Genomic DNA, 14,851 nt, shown 5'->3' on the forward strand with positions numbered 1-14,851 from the left:
GTTTTGTTTTCTTCCAAGACACGGTTTCTCTGTGTAGCCCTGGCTGTCCTGGAACTTACTCTCTAGACCAGGCTGGCCTCAAACTCAGAGATCTGCCTGCCTCTACCTCCTAAGCACTGGGATTAAAGGTGTAAACCACCACGGCCCGCACATGTCACAACACATGTGTTGGAGATCAGAGGATTATTTATATGAGTCAGTTCTCTCCTTTTACATATGAGAACTGGGCATTTAACTCAGGACAGGAGGCAGGGTGTGGGCTTGACAGCAGCCCTATGGAGGGCATGCCTTGGTCTGCCTTTCCTGCACTTCCTTCTCACTGCCTACTGTCTGCCACAACAGGAAAATAACCATCACCATAAGCCTGCTGCCAGGATTTTCTTTCCAGGAAACCATAAACTGAACCCTTTGGAATGGAAAGCCAAAATAAACCATCTCTTTCAAAGGAGAGAAGAAGGAAGGGAGGGAGATTGACAGGTTACTTGTTGAGTTAGGGCTCATGGCTGGCTACACCCAATTTCTAAAATGAGCCATGAATTAGGAAATGCAGAACGATGAGGAGGAGCTGACATACCGTTTAATGTATCCACCACTGGCTGCTCCTGTAGTTGGCTGAGGCTGACCATTTGTGATCCGGCTCGGTTGCTTAGATACTACATTGCTAGGTGAGTTGTCGCCACCTTCTCCCCATGTTGCCTTATAGTTCTTTCCAGACTCAAAGTTCTTTGTCCTATATTAATGTCAGGGATACAGACAAATTGAAAAGCAGGAAGGAGGGGTTAAAATTATTTAGTACTTATTACCTTGGATATGACTGTACCATTTCTTGCTAAAACTAGGTTATCTGCACTATGGCTAATGTCAAAAGAGAGAAGGGATGAGTCAGATAAACCTCTACCAACATTGAATCATTTTGTCTGTTTTGGAGACAAGATCTCACTATGTAGCTTTGGCTATCCTGGAACTTGCTTTTGTAGACCAGGCTGTCCTGGAACTCATAGAAGCCTGCCTCTGCCTCCTGAGTGTTGGGATTACAGGCATGCACAACTACTATTCAAGCATTTTTAAAAGGCCCAAATACTATTATCAAATCTTTGCTGAGTCATTAGCAAGTGGTAAACTGAAACTAGATATGTCAAGTCTTTCAGCTTATAACTTTTACAAGAAAAGAAAAGAAAGCAACAACAACAAAGATTGTAAGCATGAACTCCTGGTTTATGTGGTTCTGGGGATCTAACCCAGAGCTTTTCAAATGCTAGGTAAGCATTCTACCAACTGAACAAAAAGGACCTCAGACCCTTGTTTTAAAGTCTGCATTACATTTATTTTTTAAATTTCTTTTAAGAAACAACAAAATATCATGAAAGAAAAACATGGATTATTTCTAAATTAGACAACCAACTGATATAATCCTGGCACTCAGGAGACAGAGGCAGATGGATTTCCAAGTTTGAGGCCAGCTGGTCTGCAGGATGAATAGCCAGGGCTAGACAGAGAAACCGTGTCTCAAACACCCCACCCACCCCATCCCCTGACAAATCCCAAGTCTAGGTCTTTTAAAACTAAAGATGAGCTTGCTGCACAAGCCCCAAAGCTGATTTCAATCTTGGAACCCAGGGAAAGCTTGGCATGGCGGTGTCCATCTGCAATGCCAGTGCTTCTCTAAGACAGGTAGACATGGGTGTGCTGGACCGGTGGACCTCTCTGAGTCTGATGCTTTCATAAGCATACAAAGATAAAAGATGCCAGCATGGTCTACACAGTGAGGTCTTACAACAAAATAAAACTTACCTAAAAGGTTTAGGTGTAGCTAATGGAGTCAGAATTTTAACATAGAATATAGTTCTCTACTGATACAACGGGCAGGAAAAAGAAGCCCAGATCCGGGCATAGTAACAAACACCTTTAATCCCAGCGCCCAGGAAGCAGAGGCAGTCAGATCTCTATGAGTTCAAAGACAACCTAGTCTAGAAAGCAAGTTCCAGGGCAGCCAGGGCTGTTACATAGAGAAACTCCATCTTAAAAACAAACAAACAAACAAACAAACAATAAAATGGAAAGGAAAAAAAAAAAGAGCCAAGGAAAGTGCTTTTCTTTTCTCTTTTAGAGACAGGACCTAATCATACAGCCTAAGTGATGGAATTACAGGTTTACACCACCTCACTTTGTCATGCGACTTTTAAATGGGTTATTTCAAAACTGTCTTTACTGATTACGTTTTGTTTCAAGCAAGACTTTACTTCATTTCAGCTTTATTTTTGTACTAACAAAGATTAAGCTCAATGTTGCTATAATATAGGTCTTACTTATCCCAGATCTGAATCAGTCTCTTAATTGCAAAAATTGAAAAAAAAAAGAGGAAAAAATTCTATGAAAAAGAAGTGTTTTTTTCTTTCATAAGCATACAAAGATTAAATTCTGGCCAAACTAGAACTGGACTTTTTTTGTTACTTGTAAGAAAGGCACTCCTAGCAGGTGGCATATGCCTATGATTCCAGCACTCGAGCAGCTGAGACAGCAAATCATTTGTTTGAGGCCAGCTTGGCTTATGTTGTGAGAACTTGCCTCAAAAACTAAAAAGGAGGTCTGTTAGGGCAGCTCAGTAAGTAGAGGTACTTGCTGCCAAGCTTAACAACATAGTTTAGTTCCCTGAATGCACACTGAGGAAGGATGAAAAGAACAATTCCTCAAGTTGTTTTCTGACTTCACAAGTGTGAAGGTGTATGTGTGTGTGTACTAATTTATTTACAAAGGGTACTCCAGGGCTGGAGAGATGGCTTAGCAGTTAAGAGCACTGACTGCTCTTCCAGAGGTCCTGAGTTCAAATTCCAGCAACCACATGGTGGCTCACAACCATCTATAGCAAGACCTAATTCCCTCTTCTGGTGTCTGAAGACAGCTACAGTGTACCTACATATAATAAACAAAACAAATCTTTAAAAAACAAACAAACAACAAATTGACTGGACTGACTGGGGTACACATCTGCGCTGAGACTGCAGATATACACCAGTACACTGAACTTTCACTTTCCTCCAGGGATGGGAAATAGGGTGTGGGGCTTGGGTAGCAAGCACTTTTACCTACTGAACTGTCTTGTAGGCCCTTAAAAGCTCTTAAAAGAGAAATTGATAAATATCAAAAAGCTCATTCTCAAAGCACCTCTCCTGGTCCCATTCAAAGTTCTCATAATTATTTTTATATGTATACTACTATTTCTGTCATTCAGTCAATTAATCAGCCATTTCAAATCTTTCCTGGAACAAGGTGAGATATCTAATTTTTAAATTAATATCTTCATATAGTTACCTGTTAAATTAGTGAGCTAATACATCATGCATACTTTGTTAACATATAGGTTCCAGGCAAAAATCTAAAGCAGAGATTTTATTATATGCAAAATAACCAATATTTCTCAGATTTCTTAAAGAGTGAGTGGCTTCTGGGCTTTTGCCCATTTGTGGTAGTGGGGAATAACCCCAGGGCCTCACGAGTCCTCGCACCCAACCACTGTCAGCACAGCAGCCAGAGATGCTACTTGAGCTAATATATATAGGGCTTCTATTAGGATGCTAGGTTGTAGAGCAGGTGGGTGAGAATGACAAATTCAAATCCAGGCATAGTGGCATGTCTGTAAACCCAGGACTCTTGAGACTGAGTGAGGCCAGTCTGGGCTAACAAACTGTGATCCTGTTTCAAAGATGAAAATAAAACCAAAAGTGTCTAATGAGATTTTACCTTTTAAAGAATGCTATGTTAAATTTTCTTTTTCTTTTCTTTCTTTTGTTCGTTTGTTCATTCATTCGTTTGTTCTTAGTTAGTTCTTTTATATAGCTCTAAATGTCCTGGAACTTGAAAGGCCATGCTGACCTTGAACTCAGAGATCCACATGCCTCTGCCTCCCCAGTGCTGGGACTGGAGGTGTGGAACACCAAGCCTGGCACATTTAAAACTGATATCCCACTTTATTCTAAATAGGATTTATGATGACTAGATTGGCAATTCCTTGACTTGATAGAGGCCTAAATCAAGGGAAAGTAAAATGCAGAGAAGCTCTATTTTAATAGAAGCACTCTACAGGAACCAGAGGGTACAAGGACATCTAAAGAGAGGAACAGAGAGGTGCAGTCAACTGTAGGTGCTGACTGCTAAGATTAACAATTTAACGCTTCTTGGATTTCAGGGGTGCTTTTATTTTGCTAATATTTACTTAGTAAATAAAACCATAGCTTTTGGAGCATTACTAAGGGAGTTATAACAAATGATCCTTTTATTCAGTCCATATTTTGTCTGCTAGCACCCATCACAAACAAATTCACTTGACATTACACACAACACAGCTTTAAGACTGCTTCATCACTCACACAATCCATGCACATGCACAGAAAAGCCATTTGAAACATCACCTTGGGCAGCAGGTTAGCAGCTCAGCCTGCACCTCAAGACTGCATCTTAAAGATCCCTTTGATCAGCTACTGAGCCCGGCTTTTGATGTTAGATCTTCATTTTTTAGTAAGCAAGAAAGGAAGAGATTAAGTGAGAGAATAAGAAGCAGACAGTGCATGTTAGTCAAACAGAACAGGAGCAGATTTAGAGCTTTAAACACATGATGCATTCAAATGCCTGCCTGGTTTCAAGGAAACAGTCACCAACTGAGAATCTAGATAAAAAGAAAAACCAGAAAACAATTTAAATAATGGCATACTTTATTTTTCCTGAGCATGTCCAAGGGCTAATACTCCTCACTAAAAGGTTAAAGTTTATGCTGGGCAGGAAGTACTGGCTGGCAGCACTGAAGTCCCTCAGCCCTCCTTGGTGTTCGAGTGCTTGCTTGTCCTGTGCCAGGCCCTGAGTATGATCACAAGAGTATACTAATGTAAAAGCTACAACTTAAAGCACAAACAATCCCACCATTTTATGAAACAAAGTGAACAAAATGTAACTCTAAATGGTTCAATAAACACAACTGTGAATCAGAGGGGGGTGGGGAAGGAAAGGGGAGAGAATGGGGGAGGAAGAAAAGGAAGAAAGCACGTCGTCTCTTAGTACTGCTGGATTTTGACACCCACAGAACTCGGAGGACTAGGATGCTGTATATGTGTCTGAGGCGCTCATGCTACATCTGGCTAGGTGCTGACCCTGATGGCAACAGGTAAGGTTTCAATCAGGTACGGTCAGGAAGGTCTGGACAATGGAGGAAAACGAGACAATGGGGACAAGCGACTTAAGAGCAGCCCAGGTCTCAGTAGGATTAAGATGCTGGAAGAAGAAAAGCTCCTCTAGAATCTTTCACGTGGGTTCTGCTCTCTTTTCATGGAACAGCTGTTCTGTCACAGCAGTCCCAGACTCCATCTGTTAAGGAATGCTTTCTCTCCACCCACTGAGAAAGAGTTCTGCCAATGCTGGAGGGGAAAGCCTATGGCAGGGCCATGTTCTACTTTCTCTCCTCATGTTTAAGAAAAGCTTGCCCACATATAGCAGGACACACAAAGAAAAACTTTAATACACCCATTGCTCTACCCTCTGTGTTCTCTTATAATTGACCCTTTAGAATTCATTGCTATTCTGTTTATTAACATACAACTTAGAAACAATCTTCTAAACTGAAGAGGAGTTTTTGTTCAAGGGAATTCACCTATTCTCTCTTCCTCAATTTTCCAAGATGGTACAGGAAACATAAGAGACAGGAACAGAAGTTTGTAAAACATATCTAAGAGTTTGAATCAAATTATGTAGGCACTTCAAATATGTCTGCTTAGTTCAATCTGCTAAACCTAGTTAACACATTGTAGTTTTTGTTGCTATTGTTTTGGAGAGAGGGTTTGAACTCCATATGTAGCTGAGGAAGAGTAGGACCCTAAGAACTAGGATTATAGGCTTTAACTACTACTCCCAACTTTATGCCAAACTGGGATTCGAACTCAGAGCAAACACTGTACCAAATGAGCTATATCCCCAGCTCCAGTCACAGCTGTTGAACTATAACCTTTTAGAAAATCAACCAAAGTAAAAACAGATCAATGGGCTTGTATTAAATCTGAGAACAGTCAAATCTTTAACTTCTCATGACAAATCAAAACCAAAAGTTGACCAAAAGGCAACATAATCCTTTTATTTAGTGAAAATAGCACAGAAGGGACTGGAGAGACAGCCCACGGGTTAAGAGCACTGGCTGCTCTTCCAGAGGATCTGGGCAACTTCCAACATGGATGTGGCAGCTCACTATCTTCTCTAACTCCAATTCCAGGGGATCTGATGCCCTTTTCTGGCCTCTGTGGATACCAAACACGCATATGGTGCACAGACACCAAGTATGCAAATACACATAATGTTTTGGTTTTTTTAAAAAATATTTATTTATTTACTTACTTACTTATTTATTATATGTAAGTACACTGTAGCTGTCTTCAGACACTCCAGAAGAGAGTATCAGATTTCATTACAGATGGTTGTGAGCCACTATGTGGTTGCTGGGATTTGAACTCAGGATCTTTGGAAGAGCAGTCGGTGCTCTTAACCACTGAGCCATCTCACCAGCCCCACATAATGTTTTAAATTAAAATTATTATATAATAACACAAAAACACTTATCTTAGAGCTGGGGAGATGGCTCAGCAGTTAAAGGATGTTTGCTGTACAAATCCCTGGGACTCACATTAGAAACAAGGCAAAGCAAATAACAAAAAATATACTCACCTGAAAATATGTAAGTGCAAAAATCTTAACTCACAGGGATTTATGCACCTGGGACAACTAGCTGGATGAACTGCTGATGAAACTCTGCAACTTAATCTCGAGACACTAGACTTAGAATAAAGTTCAAAGAGGAGCTCCTAATGGATTAATGGTTAACTGCCTCTGTCCAAACTATATACCTTATCTGAATACCTATTATTAGTAAAAAAAAAAAATCACGGAGTTTACTTCATCCAAGAGTAAGAAGAGAATAGAAATTTCTACAATGGAATAAAATGAGTGGCTGGGCATGGTGATACACTTTAATACACATCTTTAATCCCAGCACTCGGGAGGCAGAAGCAGGCAGATTTCTGAGTTCAAGGCCAGTCTAGTCTATATAGAAAGTTCCAGGCCAGCCAGGACTATATAGTGAGATCCTGTCTCAAGGAAACCCATATAACAACTACTCCTAACTAGCCTCCTGGTATACAGTCACGAATATCAATCCAGTCTATCTCCTCCCTAACCCTGGCATCCAAGTTCCTCTATCAGCTACTTGCATTTCTGGCTACTTCTCACCTTCATCATACAGTTCAGTTAAATTCCCATTCTTTCCATGTTTGTTGTTTGTTTTCTGGTGCTATGGTTCCCATTTAGCCTCACCCCCAGACCCTTTCCTTCACATTAACCCAAAGCCTTTGAGTGACAAGCTCAACTCATGCCCTATGTCTTCTGTTAAGGTATCATCTAACCATACCCTTAGCCTTAGTAGGTATCACACCATGTAATACTAGCTCTACCACACTGTCCTATGAAGAAGTCCATTCATTACTCCTTGACTGTCTAGATACAAATGACATTCTGTTCTACAACATCCAAACGCACATTCCCCAGTCTTTCTGTATCCAGATTGAAATTGATGTTTGGTACAAGAGTTGGTCAATCTAGGCACGATTTTCTATGAACCTTCCCACTTGTATGAAACCTTGATCTTCAGTTTGTTTTTAACAAAGTTGCTAATTTAGGCCCAGTTATCCAGTTACACTTCTGACTTTATTTCTGGGTAGGGGATAAGCAAGGATATTCTCATGTACGGATTTATTTTTAAAAGGTCTTTGATTCATCAACTTACCTATTACAAGGGCAGACGCAGAGGCCACAACACTTGTTGAGTTCTGTTAAAGTCTTCTCTGCCTCTCTCATGTCTTTATTTATTTGGTCCATGCCTTCTTCTATGCGATTTAGTTGTTCTAAGAATAAGTTTTGGTGTTACATTCACAGATGTCCAGTGAAATGCTAATGTTACAGAGCAGCAAGCTGCAACCTCCATGCTACCTATCACCTGCCAGTGAGTATTAAAAACAATACTGAGCCTAAGGTTCCTGAAGTCTCACTGTAGAAAGATCTGTTCTCCAGCAGCATGTGAGGGTTGCTTAGAATCACTCTAGCCAGATGCCTCGTACTCCTAACATTTAGGCACTAAACTAAGGAAAGCTTAAACGGGATGAATTCAGGCCAAAAAAACTGGATGTTCTAAACTCATCAGAATCTAGACCTGCTTTAGACCTTGCTATCTGGGAAATGATCTGAGAATATCATGTTTAAAGTCTATGTGACAAATGCACATAAAAAGCTGCGCTTGTCTAACAGACTTGTATCCAGTTGGGTACTGTTGCCTCTCATCCCAGTCCAGCAATGACTATGATACTATAATATGAGTCAGAGAAATGGAGGAAACATATTACTTTATCTTACAAAGAGAAGGCTGGATTTTCTAGGGATTTTTGGCACTGTAAGTCAAATTTAGAGTTTCCTTCAATGACTTCAACTCACCCCCTTGCTCATCCAGCATAGTGATGGTCTTGATTCCTGCATCCTGAGACTAAAAGGGGGAAAAGACAGATGAAAGTACAAGAAAGCAACCCAAAATCCTTGTGAACCTTGCAAAGACTGACACATGATAAGAAAGAATCACGTCGAAAACAACTTCTCAGGAATCAGTGTTACAGACAGAACTAGATGTCTCACACCAATACACATATTAACCTCTAAAGTAAGCCACAAGCATATGGTAAATTCACCTTTCCTGTCAATATCCCAGTATTTTCATAAGAAACAGAACTGGCTTATTAATGCATTACTGGGCAGTCTTCAGCAACTGCTGGTTTCAAATCTCATTATCTGCAGTTAGTGCTAGTATCCCACCCATATATTTCTATACTCAAATATTGAATATTTCTTACCTCAATGGCTAAACCCAGGATTCTCCTTGTGCTTTCCAGAGACTAGGAAGAAATACAAAGTTATAGCATTCCAAAAAAATACAGAGAAACAAATCAATCACAGGCTATATTTATGATGCTACTTTGCTACAACTTGCCAGCACACCCCCTCCTTACAAGAAAGCAAAAAAAGCAGGTCCACTTTCACTTTCTTCCTACCAGGTACTTCTTAGGAGAGATCCTAGATGGTGGAGCCAAGGGAGTTCATGAAGGAAGGCAAAAATATGCCTACTACACAGATACTAAGGAATCGTTACAGTTCAGAATTCCTTCCAGAATTGCAGGTAACTGTTAAATACTAGCCACCTTAAGGGACTAAGAAGACGCCAAAGTGATCTATAAAAAAGTGTCTCTCTGGGCTGGAAAGATGGCTCAGTGGTTAAGAGCACTGACTGGTCTTCTAGAGGTCCTGAGTTCAATTCCCAGCAACCACATGGTAGCTCATAACCATCTATAATGGGATCTAGTGCCCTCTTCTGGTGTGTCTGAAGAGAGCAATGGTGGTATACTCATATGCATAAAGTAGATAAAGAAATCTTAAAAAAAAAAAAGTGACTCTCACTTTTCTACTGTAAAAATGGAAATAGTGGCCTACAAATGGCTCAGGAGGTAAAGATGACCACCTGAGCTCAATCCAGGAACAGGCAAGAAGAAAGGAGAGAACTCTGACTCCTGCAAGTTGACTTCTGACTTCCACATGTATGTGACACTCAACACTCAAACATGCCCACAACCCCACAAAAGCTAATTAAAATGTAATAAAAAATTAAAGTGAAACAGATCATTCACCTCATCAGTAACCTGGTGAGCCCGCAGCTGAACTTCCTCTGGGGACAGATTATCCATGGTGAGTCACACTGCTGGACACAGAAATACAGATACTCTAAAAGAATGAGGACACACAAAAGTCTGAGCAAAAAGCACAGATTAATGGGATTTAGATACTTACCAGACAAGTAGGATAAAAGGGCTGATCCCATTACCTGCCCACCTATACTACAGAGACAGGAACTCAGGCTAGGAGTAAACATGGATATTTAATGCTATTAGCACAAAAAGTAAACTTACAACACAGGCGAAACACTCTTTCTAAGACAAGGGGCCATATATTCTAAGTGGTCTCAAACTTGTTATGTGCTAACGATGACCTTGAGCTTCTGATCTTTCAGCCTGCACATCCTGTGCTGGGATACAGACATGTCTGGTTTATGTGCTGCTGGAACCTGAATCCAGGGCAAGCCCTCTACCAACTATTCTACATCCCCAGGCCCAGGGGAAGTACCCTTTCCAACGGGAAAGATCCTTGGCCTTAAAAATCGAGGCATCAATGAGCCTATGAAATGGCTCAAAGAGTTAAAACGCTTGCTATGCTATGGGCACTGAAATGGCTTAACAGGTAAAGGAGCTTGCCACGAGTCTACAACGTTATCTTCTGATCTCCATGACCATCCCCAAACACCAATAAAACTTTTTTAAACTTGTCCTCTGCCCTCCACATGCAAGCTATGGCATGTGTGTACCTATACTTCTAGGAACATACATCCTAGATGCACATATACAGAAATAAATTTTTCTTTTTCTTTTTTCCTTTACTTTTTTGGAGAGAGCATCTTACTATGTAGCCCTAGATGGTCAGAACTCAGTTTGTAGACTAAGCTGGCCTCAAATTCACAGGAGATCCTCCTGTCTATGCATCCTTGGTGCTAGCATTAGAGGAATGCATTACCATACCTGGCTAAATAAATGTTTTTAAAAAGTGTAAAGCAAATTCTTGGTTGTGCAATGTTCTTTATTATTGTTGTTGAGACAGGGTGTCATGTTTCTGAGATACACAGCCAATGATGACTGAATCTCTGATCTTGTGCCCTCCATGGTGTGTATCACTCTGTCTGGTTTATGTAGTGCTAGAGATTGAACCCAGGGCTTTGAGACTGCTAGGCAGGCTCCGTATCAATTGCACCACATCCTTAATCCTGTAACAATGTTCTTTAAATCCTATCTGAATATGGTAAAGCAATAAAGAAAAGGCATTCAGGTAAATGAACTTTCTTAGCTTGGGTTTTATTGCTATGTAGAGATACCATGATCATAACAACTTTTATAAAGGAAAACATTTAATTGGGGCTAGCTTACAAGTCAAAGGTTTAGTCCATTATCATCAGACAGGAAGCATGGTAGCATGCAGGCAGGCATGGAGCTAGGAAATAAGCAAATAAGCTGGGAGTTCCAAATCTTTTTTTTTGTTTTGTTTTTTTTTTTTTTTTTTTTTTTGGTTTTTCGAGACAGGGTTTCTCTGTATAGCCCTGGCTGTCCTGGAACTCACTTTGTAGACCAGGCTGGCCTCGAACTCAGAAATCCACCTGCCTCTGCCTCCCAAGTGCTGGGATTAAAGGCGTGTGCCACCACGCCCAGTGAGTTCCAAATCTTGATCCACAGGCAGCAGAAAAGAGACTGGCTTGAGCTTTGGAGACCTCAAAGACCCTCTAGTGACATACCTCTTCCAACAAAGCCACATCTCCTAAAAGTGCCATCACCTATGGGCCTAGGGGGGCCGTTTACTATCAAACCACCACAAAAATGAACATAACTTAAAAGTCATGTAAATAAAGAACATATGGACATTACTTCTAAAAAATACATGAGTTTTTCAAGCTACTCCTTGGAGAATATGAAATACAAAGTACTGCTGTGGCTGAAAAGGCAGCTCAGCAGTTGAGAGCACAAACTGCTCTTGAAGAGGACCAATTCCCAGCATTTGTAGACCAGGCTGGCCTCGATTCCCAGCATTCATGTCCAGCAGCTTACAAAACCTCTGGTAACTTCAGCTTCAGGGATTTTCATTCTCTTCATTCTCTCCCTCTCTTCCCTCCCCCCTCCTTCTCTCTTTCTCTCATCTATTTCTCTCTCTCTCTCTCTCTCTCACACACACACACACTAAAAAGATAAAAGAAAAAAAAGATCTGATACAAAGAGCTCAAAAAAAAGATCAATTTTCATTCTTGATAGATTGTGTTCTTCTATTTATATGCTCTGTTGTTTCACTGAAGACTCTCTGAAATTAAGCAATAATTTTCTAATACATAGTAAAAGATCTTGTAAAAATTTAAGGAAATAAAACAAGTGTCATGGTGTGATATTCCTCGCAGGCTCATGAGTTGGATGTATGGTACCCAGCTGGTACTGGGATTAGAGGTAGGGGCCACTATATTCAACCTTTGGAAACTTGTAATTATAGTAACATGGGGATAGGGATGTCAGTGGGCAGAAGATCGGGAAGCTACTAAAACTCCTAGCACTCATTCTGAGAGCTGATCAACAAAGACTGATCAGGCACAAATGTTAAGTTGAGGTCAGGTACTCTGCTATGAATTACACTGACAAGCAGAGAATCAAGTTAACCAGAAATACATTACTAGATTACACTCTTAAAGGTGACAGGTTTTTTCATCTATGTCAACACCAAACAGGCTCTGAGAGTACATGCTTGGAAAGTACTAATGAGTGAACAAGTACATAGAAAAACAGGGAACAGCCAGGCGGTGATGGTGCACGCCTTTAATCCCAGAACTCGGGAGGCAGAGGCAGGCGGATTTCTGAGTTCAAGGCCAGCCTGGTCTATAAAGTGAGTTCCAGGACAGCCAGGGCTACACAGAGAAACCCTGTCTCGAAAAAAAACAAAACAAAACAAAACCAAATACAAAAACAAAAAAGAAAAACAGGGAACACTCTCAAAGGAATGTAGCTCTTTCAAACAGAGCTGCATGTGGTAGTAACAAAAAGCAGACAGTCACTAGACCTCACCCCATTATCCACCGCTGCAAGTGTGTCATATGGAATAAAGCAGCCAGTTGGTCATGGGCAAATTTCTTCAGCTGGAACTGAGGGTGTAGCTCAGAGGTAGAACATTTACTTCACATGCACAAGGGCTTAGGCTCAATCCCATGTAATGGAATAATCAGACATTTTCCCATTGTGTGTGTGTTGGTGATTGAATCCAGGCCTCACACATGCTAGGCAAATGAGCTCTTTAAGTTATGTGTGTGAGTGTGTATGTAGTTAAATGTGCTATATGTAATTAAGATTTTTGAGCCTTAAAAGTTCAATTAAACAGTTCATTTCAGGTTGATGAGATGGCTCAATGGGTAAAAGTGTTCATCCGATCTAAGGGCATAAATTCCACCCCTACACCTACATAGTAGAAGAAAGTGACTCCTCCAAGTTGCCCTCTGAGCTTCCGCGTGTGTGCTATGTCAGATATATATGCATGTATGCATGCACAGATGTACACAAATAAAATTTTTAGAAGCATCAGAAGTTAAAAATATAACTTATGGGGGCTGGTGAGATGGCTCAGTGGGTAAGAGCACCCGACTGCTCTTCCGAAGGTCCAGAGTTCAAATCCCAGCAACCACATGGTGGCTCACAACCATCCGTAATGAGATCTGGTGCCCTCTTCTGGAGTGTCTGAAGACAGCTACAATGTACTTACATATAATAAATAAATCTAAAATATATATATATATATATATATAACTTATATTTTTCATATCTGTGGTTCAAAATATTCATAAATTAAGATATATAAGCAAGATATACTGGTGTTGGACAGATGGCTTAATGGTTAAGAGTACTGGCTGCTCTTGCAGAAGACCTTGGTTCAGGTCCCAGCATCAAATGGTGGCTCACATCCATCTGCAACTCCAGTTCTAGGGGATGTTAGGCCCTCTTCTGACCTCCATCACCGGACATACACATGGTAGACAAACATACAAGCCTGAACCCATAAAATAATTAAGTTTAAAGAATATAAATGCCAGGCCGGGCAGTGGTGCACACACCTTTAATCCCAGTACTTGGAGGGAAAGGCAGGTGGATTTCTGAGTTCGAGGACAGCCTGATCTACAGAGTGAGTTCCAGGACAGCCAGGACTACACAGGGAAACCCTGTCTTGTAAAAAACCAAAAGAAGAAGAAGAAGAAGAAGAAGAAGAAAGAAGAAGAAAGAAGAAGAAGAAGAAGAAGAAGAAGAAGAAGAAGAAGAAGAAGAAGAAGAAGAAGAAGAAGAAGAAGAAGAAGAAAAATGTGGTCTCCCTTCCCCCCAGCCTGGAACCTGCCTGCTCAAGGGTGGAGCTACCGGCTCATTCGTCCTGCCACGCCCACTGCTGGAACCTGACCTTGCTGCCTGGAGGCACACACGTGTTCGTCCTGCTACTGGACCCTGAGTTACTTGGCGGGAAATTGGGTTCCCTCCCCCTTCCTTTATAAACTGAGTGTCTGGAAATATTAAATTGAGTCTTGATCAGGATGTTGTCTTGACTCCATTGTTTCTTCCGCCCCGACTAGTTACCTCTCTTTCAGCCTGAACTGCCATTCTCAGTGAACCGTTCGTGTTGTGGACCGCGGGCGGGCCGCAACAGTTGGCGCCAGAACTGGGACCTGAAGAATGGCAGAGAGATGTTAAGAGAAACGACTGCTGTGTGGAGCTCCACAAGAAAGGAAAGAATCTTCGTATCGGAGGAGCATCGGAGCAACGGACAGGTACACATGCTAGCGCTAGCCTAAAAAATTTCAGTTTTGTAGAGTGTTGCTGGGGATGCGGTAGGATACGAACAAGTTTGAAGCAGTGCTGACCCAACACTGGTTCTGCTTGGGGTCAGCAGTTCGTAAATCGGAACTAGATACGGAGACAGGCGGTGTGCCGCAGTTTTTTAGAAAACTGCTTAGGTGGAAGAAAGAAGGGTTCAAAATCATGGATCAGGCGATTGTGTTTAGTTTTCAGGAGTTGCTTAAGGAAAAAGGAGTAAGGCTTGAAGTACAATTAGTAAGAAATTTTTTAGATAAGATAGATAGCTGTTGTCCATGGTTCAAAGAAGAAGAAAGGATAGATTGTGG

General features: G+C 41.1%; 1 protein-coding gene across 3 annotated transcripts in view; it reads right to left on the reverse strand.

Annotated features, from left to right (window-relative positions):
* The window catches only part of Snap23 (synaptosome associated protein 23), a 35,710-nt gene that overhangs the window by 5,290 nt on the left and 15,569 nt on the right, over nt 1-14,851 (reverse strand). Inside the window, exons 2-8 of one of the 3 annotated variants that reach the window (XM_085834538.1) lie at nt 14,307-14,395; nt 9,750-9,843; nt 8,922-8,963; nt 8,512-8,560; nt 7,811-7,928; nt 4,628-4,660; nt 575-730 (exon numbers count right to left, since the gene is read on the reverse strand). In XM_085834538.1, coding sequence (XP_085690664.1) covers nt 575-730; nt 4,628-4,660; nt 7,811-7,928; nt 8,512-8,560; nt 8,922-8,963; nt 9,750-9,806 — 455 coding nt within the window. In that variant the 5' untranslated portion in view covers nt 9,807-9,843; nt 14,307-14,395. The remainder of the gene's footprint in view (nt 1-574; nt 731-4,627; nt 4,661-7,810; nt 7,929-8,511; nt 8,561-8,921; nt 8,964-9,749; nt 9,844-14,306; nt 14,396-14,851) is intronic. The other 2 variants (XM_029474091.2, XM_021150316.3) reach the window with 2 other exon arrangements.

This window comes from Mus caroli, unplaced genomic scaffold, assembly GCF_978045245.1.
Source record: "Mus caroli unplaced genomic scaffold, Mus_caroli_1 scaffold_2, whole genome shotgun sequence".
NCBI classification, from domain to species: domain Eukaryota; kingdom Metazoa; phylum Chordata; class Mammalia; order Rodentia; family Muridae; genus Mus; species Mus caroli.